The 17,943-nt window shown below is 46.2% G+C and overlaps 1 protein-coding gene across 1 annotated transcript in view; it reads left to right on the top strand.

The window, feature by feature from the left end:
* The first annotated feature begins 1,333 nt into the window (after positions 1 to 1,333).
* Positions 1,334 to 17,943, top strand: part of map3k9 (mitogen-activated protein kinase kinase kinase 9) — a 139,391-nt gene continuing 122,781 nt past the window's right edge. The window contains 3 exon segments of the mRNA XM_069915538.1: positions 1,334 to 1,459; positions 2,680 to 2,871; positions 2,873 to 2,956. Coding sequence (XP_069771639.1) covers positions 1,334 to 1,459; positions 2,680 to 2,871; positions 2,873 to 2,956 — 402 coding nt within the window.

Raw genomic sequence — 17,943 nt, 5'->3', positions numbered from 1 at the left:
AGTCCCCTAATCTGAAGCAGAGAAGGCTACACTGGCAGGTGAAATGTTGCCTTACCTGGAAGAATTGTTTGGGACCCTGAGGGAGGAGGTGAAGGTAATGGTATAACACTTGTTCCGGTCACATGGTTAAATAACGGGGGGGGGGGGGGAAGGGGGGGGTGAGTGGACAAAGGAGTCATGAAGAGACCAATCCCTATGGAAAAAGAGTGGGGAGGGGAAGATGTGCCTGGTGGTGAGATCTAGTAGCAGGTGGCGGAAATTGTGGAGTAAATAGGCTGGGCCCTGATCACCCACCCATTGGAACTCCCGATGCTTTAGCCAGCAACTCTTGCCTCGGCCCTGATCGCCGACTAATTGGAACTCCCGACGCCTTGGCCCTATACCTCCAATGATGCAGTTACTTACCGTGGTCCTGATCTCCCCCAAACTGGCATCAACGCTGACTCCCTCACCAGTTACCACACTGACCTCAGAGCCTGCAAGGCTGACACCTTGAATACCTCCATTGTTTATTCCCACCACTCCTTACCCCTCCCCCCACTCTTTACCTCCCATCCCTCCCTGCTCAATCCCCATCTACTCCTTTGAGTTGCCCCTTTCTTCCCACACCCCCTACTATTTAGTTACCCCTTACCTCCTCCTCTCCCCTCTGATCTCCCCTACCTACCACCTACACCATCCGACTTTCCACCTTCCCCCTTTGACCTCCAACCCTCCCCACCCCGATTCCCCCCACCCCCTGAAACTCCTCTTACTGACACTCTCCACCACACTGACTCCGATGCCTCTTTTTGGTCTTTACCATCCCCTCTGACCTTCCCCTCTCAGAGACAGAACACTCTGTGTTTAGTGAAGGCCTCCCCTTCGCCCACACATTAATGACTTCAGTGTACGCCACAATGCCGAGCTCTTCTTCCATTGTCTCCATCTCCATGCTTCTACAACCAGGATTCTCCCCACCCCTACCTCTCCCACTTTAAGCCTTCTTCCTCCTATAAAAACAAACCTTAATGAAGGGTTCAAGCATGAAACGTTGGTTAAGTATCTTATCTTTGCTATATAAAGTACACTGTTTGATCGGCTGAGTCTCCCCAGCTTTGAGGTCAAGTCAAGTCAAGTTTATTGTCACCTGATTGTACAAACAACAGTATTCTCCATCCTTGGTGCAACACAAGCAGACACACAATCTGACATAACACACATACAGACAAATGATACACATGCAGGGCAAGTTTTTTAAGCGCTAAAAATTAAAAAATAAAAATTGCTTTGTACAAGATACTCTATCTCCTGAGATGGAGACAGATCAGGAAAGGTGAGAGAGATCCCAGAGATGGACCAAATGAATTGGAGAGGAGGATGGAAGTTGGTGGCGAAGTTGATAACATTGAAGAGTGCAGGACGCAGCACCAATGGAGTTGTCGGTGTTGCAGAGAAAGATTTGGGGAGCGTTACCAGTGTAGGTTGGCAACACGGATTGTTTCTCGTAGGCAGGCGTAGCTGGGGCCTATGCCAGTGCTCATACACACCCATTTGATCCGGTGAAGGTGGGAGGAATTGGAGGAGCAATTGTTTTTTTTTGCACCAAAAAGACTAAAATACTCTCAAAGTCCAGGAAAGGGTAAATATTGGAATCCGGTGCAACAATCTGTTGGAAGAACTCAGCGGGTCGAGTTGCATCAGTGGGAGAAATAGAATGCTTCGGCCTGAACCCATTATTCTTCTCACTCTGGGTTCAGCTTCCAACCCCTGACCATTCAGGAATTTTCACCAAAAAAAACCAATGAACTTGTAAAATTAAAAAAAAACCTCATTTGACTTCAGATTGTTGGTTTTATTGTAGCTTCTGCTTGTGCACGACCCCACAGGGCACTTTTCTCCTCCAGATTGTTCCCTAACGAGAACATGCCTTTGTGCACCGTGCCTGTGTGATCATTTGCGTCCCTTTGATTCCACAAAGGGTAGGAATAACCACACACCAATAAACAGGCCGAATGCCCAAAGCGTGGACCTTGAAATGATGTCCATTTCTGATTTAACTGCACTGTAAAAGGACAGGCATAGACTATCCACTGGGAAGGGTTAATGTGAGGCACGATGCACTGACATGTTGATCCAATCTCTTCATTCACATTACTGCCATGGTAGTCCGAAGTTCATTTGCATTTCATATTAATTGCATCGGTATTGTTTATTAATTTTGAGCAGCAGGTTTTTTAACAGATAGTGCGTGAAGGTATTGCAGGCTTTATTTTTTAAAAATTCAAGTCCTGATTCCAGTGATAGTCACAGCATCAGTATCACCCCCCCCCCCCCCCCCCCTCCTCCCACCATACAACCGCAGACTCATTTGCAGCCAAATCCCCGGGACCCGAGACGTCCCGCAAGCCCTTGCCTGATTGACAGCACAGCGCAGCCAATCGGACCGCAGCTGCCTTGGAGCGACAGAAGCGGTGAAACCAATCAGCGGGGAAGAAGTGGGCGGGACGTGATGAATTCCCACCCTGCGCCCCACTCCACCTCCGCTGGCTAGAGTCCTCAGGTCGGGCTGAGCCGGCGGGTTGGGTCGGATGCAAGGCGAGGCGGCGGCGGCGTCGGCGCCTCCTCCTCCTCCTCCTTCTTCTCCTTTCCCCCGCCCGTCCAACCCCGCATGGAGCAGCTCCGATCGGCGTTCATTAGGTCCCCGTCGTCGACCGCAGCCGACTGCTGCTCCTCCTCCGCGGCGCCGGGGGAAGGAGAGAAGAGGGATGGGGCGGCGCACGGAGCCGGGCGCCGGCAGCATCAGCAGCAGGAAGGAGGAGGGGAGGAGGAGGAGGAGGTGGTGGTGGAAGAGGAGGAGGAGGAGGAGCAGCAGCCCACCGCTCACCTTTACTGGACGGCTGTCTTCGACTATGAGGCGAGCGCCGAGGACGAGCTTAGTCTGCGCAAGGGGGACGTGGTGGAGGTGCTCTCCAAGGTAGGTCGTCCTTGCGCGCCCAGCGCCAGCCTGGCTGCCAATGCGCAGCAGTGGACACAGCGGACCCTGGGGTCCCCTGCCCCACAAAACGAAAAGGACCAATCTTAGCGACCAGTCCCAGTGACAGCTTCTTAAAAATACTTAGTTGGCCTTCATAAATCAAAGTATTGAGTACAGGAGCTGGAATGTTCTGGTCAAGTTGTGGAAGACGTTGGTGAGGCCAGATTTGGAGAATTGTGTACAGTTTTGGTCACTGAATTACAGAAAAGATATCAATAAGATAGAAAGAGTGTAGAGAAGATTTACTAGGGCATTACCTGGACTTCAGCAACTGAGTTGCAGGGAATGGTTAAACTTTATTCCCTGGAGCGTAGAAGAATGAGGGGAGATTTGATAGAGGTATTTAAAATTATGAGGGGGACAGAGTAAATGTAGATCGGCTTTTTCCACTCAGGGTAGATGAGATACAAACTGGAGGACATGAGTTAAGAGTGAAAGGGGAACGTCTTCACGCGGAGAGTGGTGGGAGTGTGGAACGAGCTGCCAGCTCAAGTAGTGAATGAAGGCTCAATTTTAACATGGAGGAAGAATTTGCGCAGGTACATGGGTGGGAGAGGTATGGAGGGCAGTGGATTGGATGTAGGACTGTGGGACTAAGTTTTTTAAAAGAAAAATAGTTTGGCACAGACGAGAAGGGCTGAAGAGGCCTGTTTCTGTGCTGCACTGTCCATTTCACTGACAGGAGACAGTATTTGGCCCAGGTGCATTCTCCTCACTCTGCATTCCACTTCTTAATCTCAAGCTTTGATTCAAGTGGATGTTGACATTTATTTGTTGTTTTCTGTAGAGAGAGGGAGAGCCTGCACTGGTTTGCAAAGTTTTGGTCAGTCAGATGAACCAGAAAGCATTTATTTTATTAACCAAGTAGTGAACATGCTCATATTATTTCCAGGGTTCTCGCAGCTGATTCATACAGCCCATTAGAAAAGACTAGAACAAAGTTGAAGCTCAAAGGAATAATTTGTCGATCTGGCCAGGAAATAACCAAGTGACAGGAGGGAGAGAATATGCAGGACCTATATGTGATTTGGCAGGCTTTGACAAAGGATTTTCCTTTTTGGCTAGAACTGTGCTTATCAATGACTTGGGAAAATTGTGTTGTGTCACTACTTCAGTTCTTGTTATACTATTTGTTCCCACATATTCAGCACAGGCTACAGTTGCTGGTGACCCCATCTCAATTTGCCACAAGAAGCCAGTTGCTACTTCTTCATCATGGTCTCAAGATATGCCTAATTAATTGGGCAGTCGAGCTCAACAGTTGAAGACAAAGGTGGGGTGGGGGGGGGGGGGAAAGAGGTCATTGTCGGAGTGGGCTGAGTCAGAGTGGCAAGGCTTCGGCGAGAACAGGTAAGAGGCGAGGAATAGTAGGAGTTGATGTCAGAAAGGGCAACCAATTCGAGGAACAAAAAGGATTCAGCAAGTAGGCACAGGTCAAGGGCAGGTTTTTTATATTTTCTTCCTCTAGTCATAGACAGTGGATATGGCAGCCAAGGCATTCTTGCAGAATGTGGGCCGTCAGGGAAGTGTGCATTATCCCTGACTACATCATCGACATGAAGTGCATCCAGCTGCAGCTCCTGTCAAGCTGAGTTCAGGAATTGGAGCTGGAGTTGAATGAACTCCAGATCATTCGGGAGGCAGAGGAAGTGTTAGACAGCAGGTACAAGGAGGCAGGAGAAGGAGAGATGAGTGACAGTTAGAAGAAGGAAATGGAACAGGCAGGCAGTGCAGAGGATCCCTGTGGCTGACCCCGTCAATAACAAGTATACCATTTTGTGCATATTATTGTTGGGAGCTGGGTGGGGGGGGGGGTGTGGGAGGTTAAGCCACGGAGATCAAGTCTCTGGCATAGAGTCTAGTCTGAGAAGGGAAGGAAGGAGAAGAGGTGAGATGTAGTGATAGGGGATTCCATAGTTAGGGGGACAGTTAAGAGGTTCTGTGGAAGAAATCAAAAATCCCAAATGATATGTTGCCTCCCTGGTGTTAGGGTCTGAGATATCTCAGATCGAGTTCACGGCATTCTCAGGAGGGAGGGTGAGCAGCCAGATGTTGTGGTCCATGTGGGGACCAATGATGAGGGTAGAAAGGGTGAGGAGGTCTTGGAAGGTGAGTTCAGAGAGTTGGGTGCTAGGACAGAACCCCCAGGGGTGTGATCTCATTATTGCTACCTCTTCCACGTGCAAGTGAGGTTAGAAATAGGAGGATACTGCAGATTAACACGTGGCTAAAGACATGGTGCAGGAGGGAGGGCTTCAGGTTTCTGGATCATTGGGATCTCTTCCAGGAAAGGTGGGACCTGTTCCAATGGGAGGTTTGCATCTGAATTGGAGGGCGACTAATATTCTTGCAGGAAGGTTTGCTCATGCTGCTCTGGGGTCGTTTAAGCTAGATTTTCAGGGGGAGAGGAACCAGGGTGCCAGAGCAGATAGAGGAGTGGAGGAGAGAAAAGATGATGTTAAAATTGAATGCATTGGGTTGTACGTGGTGGAAATGTTCTCAGATGCATCTATTTCAATACAAGGAGTATTGTAGGAAAGTCAGATGAGCCTAGAGTGTGGATTGGCAGGTGGAATTATGACATTGTGGCCATTAGAGAAACTTGGTCACAGGAGGGGCAGGGCTGGCAGCTCATTGTTCTGGGCTTCTGTTGTTTCAGATGGTATAGAATGGGGAGGGGGGATTGAAAGGGGGAGAAGTGGCATTGTTTGTCGGGGAAAATATTACAGCTGAGCTCAGACAGGACAGACCAGAGGGCTCGTCTGTTGAGGCTATATGGGTGGAGCTAAGGAAAGGGAAAGGTATGACCACCCTTGTGGTGTTGTATTAGACCGCCCAATAGTGAGTGAAGATTGGAGGAGCAAATCTATAGAGAGACAGCTGCAGGAAACATAAGATTGTGATAGTTGGGGAGTTTAATTTTCCACATATTGACGGGACTCCCGTACAGTAAAAGAGATGGAGTTTGTCAAATGTGTTCAGGAAAGTTTTCTAAATCAATATAAATCAATCAATCAACTAGAGAGGGTTCAGTAATGGATCTCCTTTTAGGGAATGAGACAGGACAGGGGACAGAAGTATGTGTAGGGAAACCTTTTATGTCCAGTAATTAATGGAGAAGGATAGGCCTGGGCCTTGGGTTGAGATTTCTAAATTGGAGATAGGCCAATTTTGAGGAAATGAAAAAGGATCGAGAATGCGTGGATTGGGATAAGTTGTTTTCAGGCAAGGATGTGTGAGGTAATTGCAGGACCTTCAAAGATGACATTTTGAGAGTACTGAGTTTGTATGTTCCTGTCAGGATTAAAGGCAAGGTTAGCAGGCATAGGGAACCTTCATTTTCAAGGGATATTGGGGATCTGGTTCGGATTGGCAACATGAAACAAATGAGGTTCTTGAGGAGTATAAAAGAAATGCAAGCCAAGAATGATATCAGGAAGGCTAAAAGAAGACATGAGGTTGCTTTGACAGATAATGTGAAGGAAAGTCCTATGGGTTTCTACAGGTTAATTAAGACCAAAGGCATAGTAAGGGACAAAATCGGTCCCCTTGAAGATCAGAGTGGTTGGTGGTTTGCTTTGTATGGAGCCAAAAGAGATGGTGCTTTTATTTCATAATTTTTCACTCAAGATAAGGGAATTGAGTCATGGGAAGTAAGGAAAACAAGCAGTGAGGTCATGGAACATACACAGATTATAAAGGAGGAAGTGCCTGCTGACTTAAAGCAAATAAGGGTCGATTAATTCCCAGAGCCTGACAAGATATTCCCTCGGACCTTGAGGGAGGCTAGAGGAGAAATTGCAGGGTCTCTGGCAGAAATATTTAAAATGTCATTAGCCACAGGTGTAGTGCCAGAAGATTGGGAGGTACCTCACGTTGTTCTGTTGTTTTTAAAAGAGCTCTAAAATTAATCCTGGAAATTATTGGAAGGTGTTCTAAGAGATTGGACATACAATTATTTGGTCACCTAACTACAGGAAAGATAACAGTAAGTTTGAAAGCATGCAGAGAAGATTTTCTAGGATGTTGCCTGGACTTCAGGAACTGAGTTACAGGGAAAGATTAAACAGGTTAGGACTTTATTCTCTGGAGCGTAGAAGAATGAGGGGAGATTTAATAGAGGTATTTAATAGAGGATAGACAGAATAAATGTAGATAGGCTTTTTCCACTGAGGGTAGGTGAGATACAAACCAGAGGATGTGGGTTAAGAGTGAAAGGGGAAAGGTTTAGGAGGAACTTTCTTCATACAGAGAGCAGTGGGAGTGTAGAATGACCTGCCAGCTGGGCTCAATTTTAAGAAAAATTTGGACAGGTACATGGATGGGAGAGGTATGGAGGTCTATGGATTGGGTGCAGGTCAGAGGGATTAGGCAAAATAAAATGGTTCTGTATGGACTAGGAGGGCCAAAGGAGCCTGTTCCTGTGCTGTAATGCTACTATTCAACAACGGTCACCTGGTTTAGGACAACTTTTTCTGATTCCAGTTGGCAGTAAACCACAAAAATATTACTTTTGGATGAAAAGAGGCAGCTGATAACCACAAACCCTACACCTGAAACTTTGAAAGGATAGAAAGATAAGAACAGGTGTCTAACCTTTTATCCAGGATCTTCTGGATCCATGAGTTGCGTTGCCAATGCTTCCTTCCCCTCACCCCCACCATCACCCGCCTGAGCCATGCTGCTATCTCTTCCCCCCCCACCATCACCCGTCTGAGCCATGCTGCTATCTCTTCCCCCCCCACCTGAGTCACACTGACACCTCTCCCCCTCCACCTGAATCGCATTGTTGTCTCTCTCCACCCCCACCTCGCCCGCCCTAGTCACGTTGCCATCTCTCTATCCCTTCGCTCTCCCTAGTCACTTTGCCGCCTGACCCCACCCTCCCTCACCCATGTGGGTTGCATTGCTGTCTTTCTCTCCCCTTTCCCTCCCGATTTGCGTTGCTGCCTCTCTCCTCCCTTGCCCACCCGAGTCGCGCTGCCGTCTCTCCCCCCTGCCCGGGTCGCGCTGCCGTCTCTCCACCCAGCCCGGGTCGCGCTGCCGTCTCTCCCCCCCTGCCCGGGTCGCGCTGCCGTCTCTCCCCCCTGCCCGGGTCGCGCTGCCGTCTCTCCCCCCTGCCCGGGTCGCGCTGCCGTCTCTCCCCCCTGCCCGGGTCGCGCTGCCGTCTCTCCCCCCTGCCCGGGTCGCGCTGCCGTCTCTCCCCCCTGCCCGGGTCGCGCTGCCGTCTCTCCCCCCTGCCCGGGTCGCGCTGCCGTCTCTCCCCCCTGCCCGGGTCGCGCTGCCGTCTCTCCCCCCTGCCCGGGTCGCGCTGCCGTCTCTCCCCCCTGCCCGGGTCGCGCTGCCGTCTCTCCCCCCTGCCCGGGTCGCGCTGCCGTCTCTCCCCCCTGCCCGGGTCGCGCTGCCGTCTCTCCCCCCTGCCCGGGTCGCGCTGCCGTCTCTCCCCCCTGCCCGGGTCGCGCTGCCGTCTCTCCCCCCTGCCCGGGTCGCGCTGCCGTCTCTCCCCCCTGCCCGGGTCGCGCTGCCGTCTCTCCCCCCTGCCCGGGTCGCGCTGCCGTCTCTCCCCCCTGCCCGGGTCGCGCTGCCGTCTCTCCCCCCTGCCCGGGTCGCGCTGCCGTCTCTCCCCCCTGCCCGGGTCGCGCTGCCGTCTCTCCCCCCTGCCCGGGTCGCGCTGCCGTCTCTCCCCCCTGCCCGGGTCGCGCTGCCGTCTCTCCCCCCTGCCCGGGTCGCGCTGCCGTCTCTCCCCCCTGCCCGGGTCGCGCTGCCGTCTCTCCCCCCTGCCCGGGTCGCGCTGCCGTCTCTCCCCCCTGCCCGGGTCGCGCTGCCGTCTCTCCCCCCTGCCCGGGTCGCGCTGCCGTCTCTCCCCCCTGCCCGGGTCGCGCTGCCGTCTCTCCCCCCTGCCCGGGTCGCGCTGCCGTCTCTCCCCCCTGCCCGGGTCGCGCTGCCGTCTCTCCCCCCTGCCCGGGTCGCGCTGCCGTCTCTCCCCCCTGCCCGGGTCGCGCTGCCGTCTCTCCCCCCTGCCCGGGTCGCGCTGCCGTCTCTCCCCCCTGCCCGGGTCGCGCTGCCGTCTCTCCCCCCTGCCCGGGTCGCGCTGCCGTCTCTCCCCCCTGCCCGGGTCGCGCTGCCGTCTCTCCCCCCTGCCCGGGTCGCGCTGCCGTCTCTCCCCCCTGCCCGGGTCGCGCTGCCGTCTCTCCCCCCTGCCCGGGTCGCGCTGCCGTCTCTCCCCCCTGCCCGGGTCGCGCTGCCGTCTCTCCCCCCTGCCCGGGTCGCGCTGCCGTCTCTCCCCCCTGCCCGGGTCGCGCTGCCGTCTCTCCCCCCTGCCCGGGTCGCGCTGCCGTCTCTCCCCCCTGCCCGGGTCGCGCTGCCGTCTCTCCCCCCTGCCCGGGTCGCGCTGCCGTCTCTTCTCTCTTCCCCATACCCCTGTACTTGTGTCAGAGTAATGGTGCCCTTCTCAGTTCCCTTGTGCTGGTAAGGTGGTTTCAGCTGCATGGGTAATTATGGGTAGCGACGACGGCCATTGAGCCGCTGCCACTGGGCTGACTGAAGCCCCGCAATGCTGGACGGGATATTCCAGTGTGTGTTTGGAGAGGGTCATGCTCAACGGGAAGGGCTCTTGTAATAATTAATTAATAAGTAATCACTAATTAGCGACACGGAACACTTCAGGATACACGGGAGTCGCGCCATGTTTGGCGCCATACTCCATCTTTGATAAGCAGATGTCATCTACCCAAAAAAAGCCTGTTTTTGGAATCCCAGATAAAAGGTTAGGCATCTGTACCCAGTCTTCGATGCCACAAAAAATGGTGGTGTAAAAAGAATATTGGCAGCAGCATGAAGTTACAAAGAAGTTAAATGACTCAATGAATAAATCAGATTTTTACAAATGAATTTCATTGCAAACCGATGCAAAGGCATCCTCTTTGGGTGTACGTTGAGGTCCAAAAATAGATTGAAGATCAAATAGGTAAGTAGACTGTGGCATGAGCAAGGTCAGAAGACAATGGATGCTGTCCTTTTACAAACAGCATTTGGAGTAAGATGGGCATTTCCTGATCAGGTGACGTTTTTCTTTCTGGAATTTGGAAGATGAAACAGTGATTTGACTTATTTTCGGGTGGGGGGGGGAAATCAATGGTGCAGGTCATTCAACACAGTGTGCCAATGCAGCCACTCAACAAAATCATGGCAGATCTTTTACCTCTGCTACTTATCTGTATTACTCAGGTGGACAAATTCAGCTCCAACTCAGTCTATAAATTCTTTGATGACACCACTGTTGTTGGCTGAGTAAAGGGAAATGATGAGTCAGAATGCATGATGGAGATCGTAAACCTTGTTGGGTATTGCCAGGAAATCAATCTTGCTCTCAATGTCACCAGGACTAAGAACCTTATGGTTTATTTTAAGAAAGAGAGGCCAAGGAATGATGTACCTGTCTGCATTGATGGGATGTGGTGGAAGGGTTAGAAGTTCATGGAAGTCCATGTTTTAGAAGACCTCTTCTGGAGCCACAACAATGAAACAACTGTGAAACGTCATGCCAGTGCCTCTACTTCCTCAGGAGTAAGAGAAGATTTGGCATGACGTCAAACACAGGTGCACTGTGGAAAGTATATTGTTTGGGAGTTTGAATGCCCAGGGACAGAGAAGAAGGTAACAAACATAACCAGGTCTATCACTAGCTTCGACCTCCCATCCACTGAATGCATCACTGTGAGGCTCTGCCTCAAGAAAGCAGCCAAAATCACAAAGGACCCCCATCACCCTGGTCATAACCTCTTTTCACTATTACCTTTGGGCATAAGATACAGAAGCCTGAAGACCAGGAATTACATTCAAGTAGAGTTTCTTTCCAACGGCGATCAGACTCTTGAACCTCTCCTTGTTCCTGCTCTGACACCACAAAGAGATTGTCTGCACTAATGCAGGCTAACTGCATATTTATTAACTGGGCGGCATGGTTAGTGCAACATTATTAGTGATCGGCTCTGGGGTTCAAATCCCGCATTGTCTGTAAGAAATTTGTACATTCTCCCTGAGTCTGCACGGGTTTTCTCCAGGGGCTCCAGTTTCCTCTCACCATTCAAAACATATCGGGGGTTGTAGGTTAATGGGGAGCAAATTGGGCTGATCGGGCCTGTTACTGTGCTGTATGTCCAAATTTAAAATTTATATCAATACTTAGTATTTATTGCCTTCCTTAAATTCAATAAGAATACTATTATAATCATTTTTCAGTTATTTTGTGTTTGTTTTTCAAAGGACCTATTTGTCTATAGCAGTAAGAATTTTGGTGCATATGTAAATTGTAGAATAGATTTCAGATTTATTGTCAGAATACATACATGATATCTCATACAACCGAAATTCCTTTTTCCTGTGGGCCAGACAGAATTGCCACTAATTGGTAGTGCAAAAAATAAACTGAACCCAGTGTAAACAAATAAAGAACTGTAAATAGGTAACAAATGTAAACAAACCGCAATACAGAGAGAACAAAAAAAATCAATAAAATGCACAAGTACAAGTCCTTAAATGAGTCCCCGATTGAGTTTGATGTTGAGGAGTCTGATGATGGAGGGGTAGGTAGCAGCTGTTCCTGATTCTTCTGGCACCGACACCTCTTTCCTGATGCCAGCAACAAGAACAGAGAGTGTGCTGGATGGTGAGAGTCTTTGGTGAGTGCTGCTGCTCTCTGACGGCAGCGTTCCCCGTAGATGTTCTCAATGATGGGGAGGGTTTTGCCTGTGATGTGATAATGAACATTATTATTATTATCTTCAGTCACAAACGACTCAATAATGTTCTTCCTTGATCAGTCCGTAGCCATGGATGAAATAATCTACTCCATCCTCCTCCAATGCTTCTGTTATCAAGCTAAATGGGACTGACTTCTCTTAACTCTATCATGCCATGGATTTTGCAGGATTTGTATCTCCTACATTTAAGAGACTCAAAGCTTCCTTCCTGGCCTTCCTTCTTTCTCATTATGTATCTTAGCACCATCATCTGAAAACATTCCAGGTTCCAAGACCAAATATGACATTAAACTCTATTTCATCGTGACTTCTCGCAACTTCCCCATAGCAACGTTACGCTGATAATCCAGTTTTGCACAGGTAAAAATATACTTCCAACAATAACTCATGAAAGTGGAGCAATCAGTATCGCTACACTTAACAATCTCCATATTCTTGCAATAAATGACCACTCCCTGAGACTTAAAATGGTTCTGGCTTGACGTACACTTTGATCCTTGGCTCTATGGTCCAATGTCACGTTCATCATCAAGCGATCCGTTTCATTGTTAGTACAGAATCTTTTATCCCAATACTCGGGACCAGACACTATTTGGAATTTTTCGGAAAATGGAATGTTAAGTATGTTAAGTAATTGCGCTGATTTCAGATTCGCTCTAAACAAAAATACACTTCACTAGAAGGGTCTCTGGATGTGGAAGGGGCGCTGATGGGGGTGGTGGTAAATGGAGTGAGATAAAGATAGACCATACAATTATTAACGTACTTTTATTTTTAAGTAAAACATATAGTAAAGCTTCAAACATTATCCAGATCAAACTGAGCTGGTGACCATTGTCTTTAGGTTGGAGTCTTTTCAAAGATTTCTTCTAGTGTCATAGGGCTCCCGGGCAGGAGCGATTGGGAGGTGTCGGGAACCGGCGGCCATCCGAATTGAAGGCGTCGCCTCGGACTCCCAGGCAGAAGTGGGAACATCGGGCTTCCGGCACATCTGACTGGTTGGAACACTGAGGCACAGCGCTGGATGGACATGGGTTGCGTTGGGTCATGTTTGGCACCAAACACGAGCTTTGGCATTCAGATGACATCCATGGAAAAAATTGTAGAGTAAATGGAGTGGCCCATGAAATTACGACATTGTGGTCATTAGTGAGGTTGCAGGAGGGGCAGGGCTGGCTGCTCAATGTTACAGAATTCCATTGTTTCAGGTGTATTGGAGCGGGAGGGATGAAAGGGGGTGGGATGACGTTGCTCGTCAAGGAAAATATCACAGCTGTGCTCAGACAAGACAGACAAGAGGCTTGCCTACTGAGGCTATATGGGTGGAGCTGTGGAACAGGAAAGAGATTGTATTATATACCACCAATAGGGAGATATGGAAGACCAAATCTACAGATAGCAGACAGTTGCAGGAAACATAAAGTTGTGATGGTGGGTGATTTTAACTTTCCATATTGACTGGGACTCCCATACTGTAAAAGGGCTGCAAGGGTTAGAGCAGTGTTTCTCAACCTTTTTCTCTTTCCTCTCACATACCACCTTTTCCAACAGTGCTCTATGATTAGTACAGGATTGCTTAAGGTGCTATGTGAATGGGAATGGAAGGATGAGAATCACTGCTCTAGACCTAATTGTTACTGAAATATTTTGCTTGAGAAAAATTGTCATTGGTCCATTTCCTTTGGAGTTCTGAAATCATGCACATAATGAGTCAATGAGGTGCAATTAAAACAGTGGCTTTCAAACTTTTTATTTCCACCCACATCCTACCTGAAGCAATCCCTTCCTAATCACAGAGCACCGATACTTAAAGTGGGATTTGAGTGGAAAGAAAAAGCTTGAGAACCACTGTGTTAGAGTTTGTCAAATGTGTTTAGGAACGTTTTCTAAATCAATATATAGAGGTACCAAATAGAGAGAGTGAAATACTAGATCTTCTATTTGGGAATGTGACTGGGCAGGTGACAGAAATTTGTGTAGTAGAACACTTTAGGTTAGGTGATAACAATGTCATTAGTTTCAAGATGATTATGGAATAAGATGGGTCTGGTCCTCGAGTTGAGATTCTTAAATTGGAGAAAGGCCAATTTTGAAGGAATGAGAAAGGATCTGGTAAGCCTGGATTGGACAGGTTGTTTTCTGGCAAGGGCATGCTCTGGATTTGGGAGGCTTTCAAGGATAAAATTTTGAGAGTACAGAGTTGTATTTTCCTGCCAGGTTAAAAGGCAAAATTAACAGGCATAGGGCAGCACAGTTAGTGTAGAGGTTAGTACAATGCGCTTACAGCACCAGCGACCAGGTCCGGGTTTTGAATGCTGCGCCGCGTGTGAGGAGTTTGTACGTTCACCCTATGTCTGTGTGGGTTTCCTCCCAGTGCACCGGTTTCCTCTCACCAATTGGGGTTGTTGGTCAGTCTGGTGTAATTGGCTAAATTTGAATTTGTATATGCCCAGATAATCAGCACAGAACCAGCCCTCCATGTATGGAGCCAAAGGGGATTAGAGAGATCTTAAGTGGACTTTTTGCATCTGTATTTACCCAGGAAATGGACACAGAGTGAGGCAAATAATCAGTGAGTGCATGGAATCTATGCAGATTAAAGAGGAGGAGCTTCTTGCTCTCTTGAGGCAAGAAGGTTGAAGAAATCCCCAGGGCCCATCTAGGTATTTCCTTGGACCCTGGTGGAGAAATCACCGTGGGTGAGGTGCTGGAGGATTGGGGGATAATTATTCTAAAGTAGCCCAACTGAGGTTTATTAATGGGATGTTTGATTTTGAGAAATCTTTACTTGGGTTAAAATAGAATTAAGTAAAACAGATGAAAAATATATGCAGGAATTTATTTATAAATGGAATTCAAAATTGTTAATGGGTACTAAAGATGCATCTATTTTGAAACATATAATTGAATTATGGAATAAAATAGATTGAGGTAGGAGGAAAAGGTTTGATTTCTTGTAAAATGCCTTTATATCAAAATAGACTTGACTAATGAATAATCAGTTTTTGAAGATTTGGAATCAAATGGAAATTTAAAAAAAATAGAAGATTCTTTTGCAACTGGTAATTTTCAATGAATGAAGGAAAAAAAATTAATATCTGGACTAACTTTTTTTGTTGTTATCAAGTTGAGGCTTTTTTATGATAAATTAGGTCAAATTCTGAGACTACCTAGACAGAAAAAATTAAAATTATGATTACTAAAGGTGATATGAATAAATTTATTTCAGAAATGTATAAATTACTTCAAAGAAAAACTCCTCAATTAGGTATTCATAAATCAAGATTAAGATGGGAAATCAATTTAGATAGAAAGATCTAAGTTATGTAAAGATAGTCTGACGAAAATTATTAATGTAAGATATAGATCGGTTCAATATAATTTTTTACATCAATTATATTTAACACCCCAAAAAATTTTAAAAATTAATCCACCATGATCAGATTTATGTTTTAGAAGTGGTCAAGAAGTAGGGTCAGTTAGGATAGTCACGTGATGGAGTAGTGGCCGGTAGGGGAACTCCAGCCCTCCAGAAAAGTAAAAAAAAGATAGAGAAAAAACAAAGGCACAAACATAGAAACCACAACAAAGTGAAAGTGAAAGTGTGGAGAAAATGGCAGAGAAGAAAGAAAAACCAAAGACAACGGGAAGAAAAGAAGAAGGAAAGACGTTGGAGGAGGAAGGGGAAGGCCTTACCGGTACGAGGAGGCCCGCCGTGGAGAGAGAGGCCCGTTCCCTGAGGTCAGTAGAAGCCCCGAACTCGGGACTACAAAAATGGCTCACGGAGGCAAACAAAAGTGCGCAATGCGCAAGACAAAAATAACACTGACGGGAGGGGGGACCAGCTGAGGAGTAAATCTCCACAGCTGAAACAGACAACTACAACACAACAGCAAGACTCTCAACAGGAAAACATAGAAAATAACGAGAACAAGAAGGAGGAGAATAAAAATAAGAAATCAAAGAAACAACAGATGACCAACCCAGAGGAAGAAGACCAACACCAAGACACTTTTAATAAAAATAAGAAGACCAAAAATACCCAACAAAATAAAACAAACAACCCAACAAGAAAACCAGAAGAGACAGAGGTAAAGGACACAGATCCTGGAGTGGACTCAGAAGAAGAGGAGGAAGAACACAGAGAAATAGAAGATGAAGGGAAGGGCAAGTACATGGATATATATATATTTTTAAAGAATATATGAAAACAATAAAAGAATGGCAGTCACAAGAATTCAGAGAAATAAAAAGAAGAATGAAAAGTACAGAAGAAAAAGTGAATAGATTAGAGATGATCATGACAGATATAGGAAAAAGAGTAGACAAGGTGGAAGAACGAGAAACAGCCATAGAAATGGAAGTAGATGACTTAAAAAAGAAATTAGAAGAATCTGATAAAAAAGTTAAAGAAACACAGGAGCTGTTAGCTCAGAAGATAGATATAATGGAAAATTATAATAGAAGACACAATATAAAGATAGTGGGCCTTAAGGAAGATGAAGAAGGCAAAAATATGAAAGAATTTATAAAAGAATGGATCCCCAGGGTCCTAGGAAGACCAGAATTACAGGAAGAAATGGAAATAGAAAGGGCACACTGAACATTAGCCCCTAAACCACAACCACAACAAAAACCAAGATCCATTCCAGTAAAATTCCTAAGATATACAACAAGAGAAAATATATTGGAGAAGGCAATGAAAAAAATAAGAGAAGACAAAAAACCACTGGAATACAAGAGTCAAAAAATTTTTTTTCTATCCAGATATAAGTTTTGAACTCCTGAAGAAGAGGAAGGAGTTCAATGCAGCAAAAACGACCCTATGGAAAAAAGGTTATAAATTTATGTTAAAATACCCAGCGGTACTTAAAATAGTTATTCCGGGGCAGCAAAACAGACTATTCTCGGATCCAGAAGAAGCACGAAAATTTGCAGAACAACTACAAAACAGACAGAGAGATGAAGAGATGTAACAAGAACAAAAATGACAACAAACTATGTGTTATATATATATATATATATATATATATTTTTTTTTAAATAGAGTATAGGTAAAAACTAAGAAGGGAATGAAAGGGAAGAAAGGAAGTAAGGAGGGAATTAAGAGAGTGACCTTTGTTATATATGAAGATTAAAATCTTTTCTGGTGGGGGGCTGGGTGGGGGAAAATAACAGTCACTGCAAAATCAGTTGACGATTGCGAGCGGATTCGCAAATCCAAATGGAGAGGGGAGATGTGGTTGCCTGACAAGGGACAAAGGGCAACTCAGAAAGGGGAGGGATTATTGGGGTTAAAAGAATTTTAGATATGAGAATAGTGGAAATATTTTATGTTTTAGAAATGTTGTCTTATAATGTGTTCAAAAGAAGAAAGCAGAAATGGATAAGAAGGGAAGGTGGTGATGTGGAAACGGAAAGGAAAGATAAACAAAGTATGAAATGACTATGTTGAACTATATGACTTTAAATATTAATGGAATACATAACCAAATCAAAAGGAAGAAACTGTTAAATTTACTGAAAAAAGAAAAAATTGATATAGCATTCATACAAGAAACACATCTAACTGAAGTGGAACACAAGAAATTAAAGAGAGATTGGATAGGGCATGTAACAGCAGCATCATATAATTCAAAAGCCTGAGGAGTAGCTATATTAATCAATAAAAATGTACAAATCAAAATAGAAGAGGAAATAATAGATCCAGCAGGGAGATATGTAATGATAAAATGTCAGATATATTTAGAATTTTGGAATTTACTCAATGTATATTCACCTAATGAAGAAGATCAAAAATTTATGCAAGATATCTTTTTGAAGATAGCAGATACGCAAGGGAACATACTAATAGGAGAGGATTTTAACCTTAATTTGGACTCAAACATGGATAAAACTGGAAAAAAAACTAACAGAAAGAACAAAGTAACCAAATTTATAATGAAATCAATGCAAGAAATGCAACTTTTGGCTATATGGAGGAAACAACACCCAAAGGAAAAGGAATATTCATATTATTCGGGTAGACATAAAACATACTCAAGGATAGACCTATTCCTGTTATCAGCCCACATTCAAGGGAGAGTCATGAAACGGAATATAAAGCTAGACTATTATCGGATCACTCACCCCTGTTATTGGGAATAGAGCGAGAGGACATCCCAC

The sequence above is a fragment of the Narcine bancroftii genome, chromosome 2 (genome assembly GCF_036971445.1).
Source record: "Narcine bancroftii isolate sNarBan1 chromosome 2, sNarBan1.hap1, whole genome shotgun sequence".
NCBI lineage: Eukaryota > Metazoa > Chordata > Chondrichthyes > Torpediniformes > Narcinidae > Narcine > Narcine bancroftii.
Note: the sequence above shows the minus strand (reverse complement) of the source record. Positions and strands in the feature narration are given on the sequence as shown.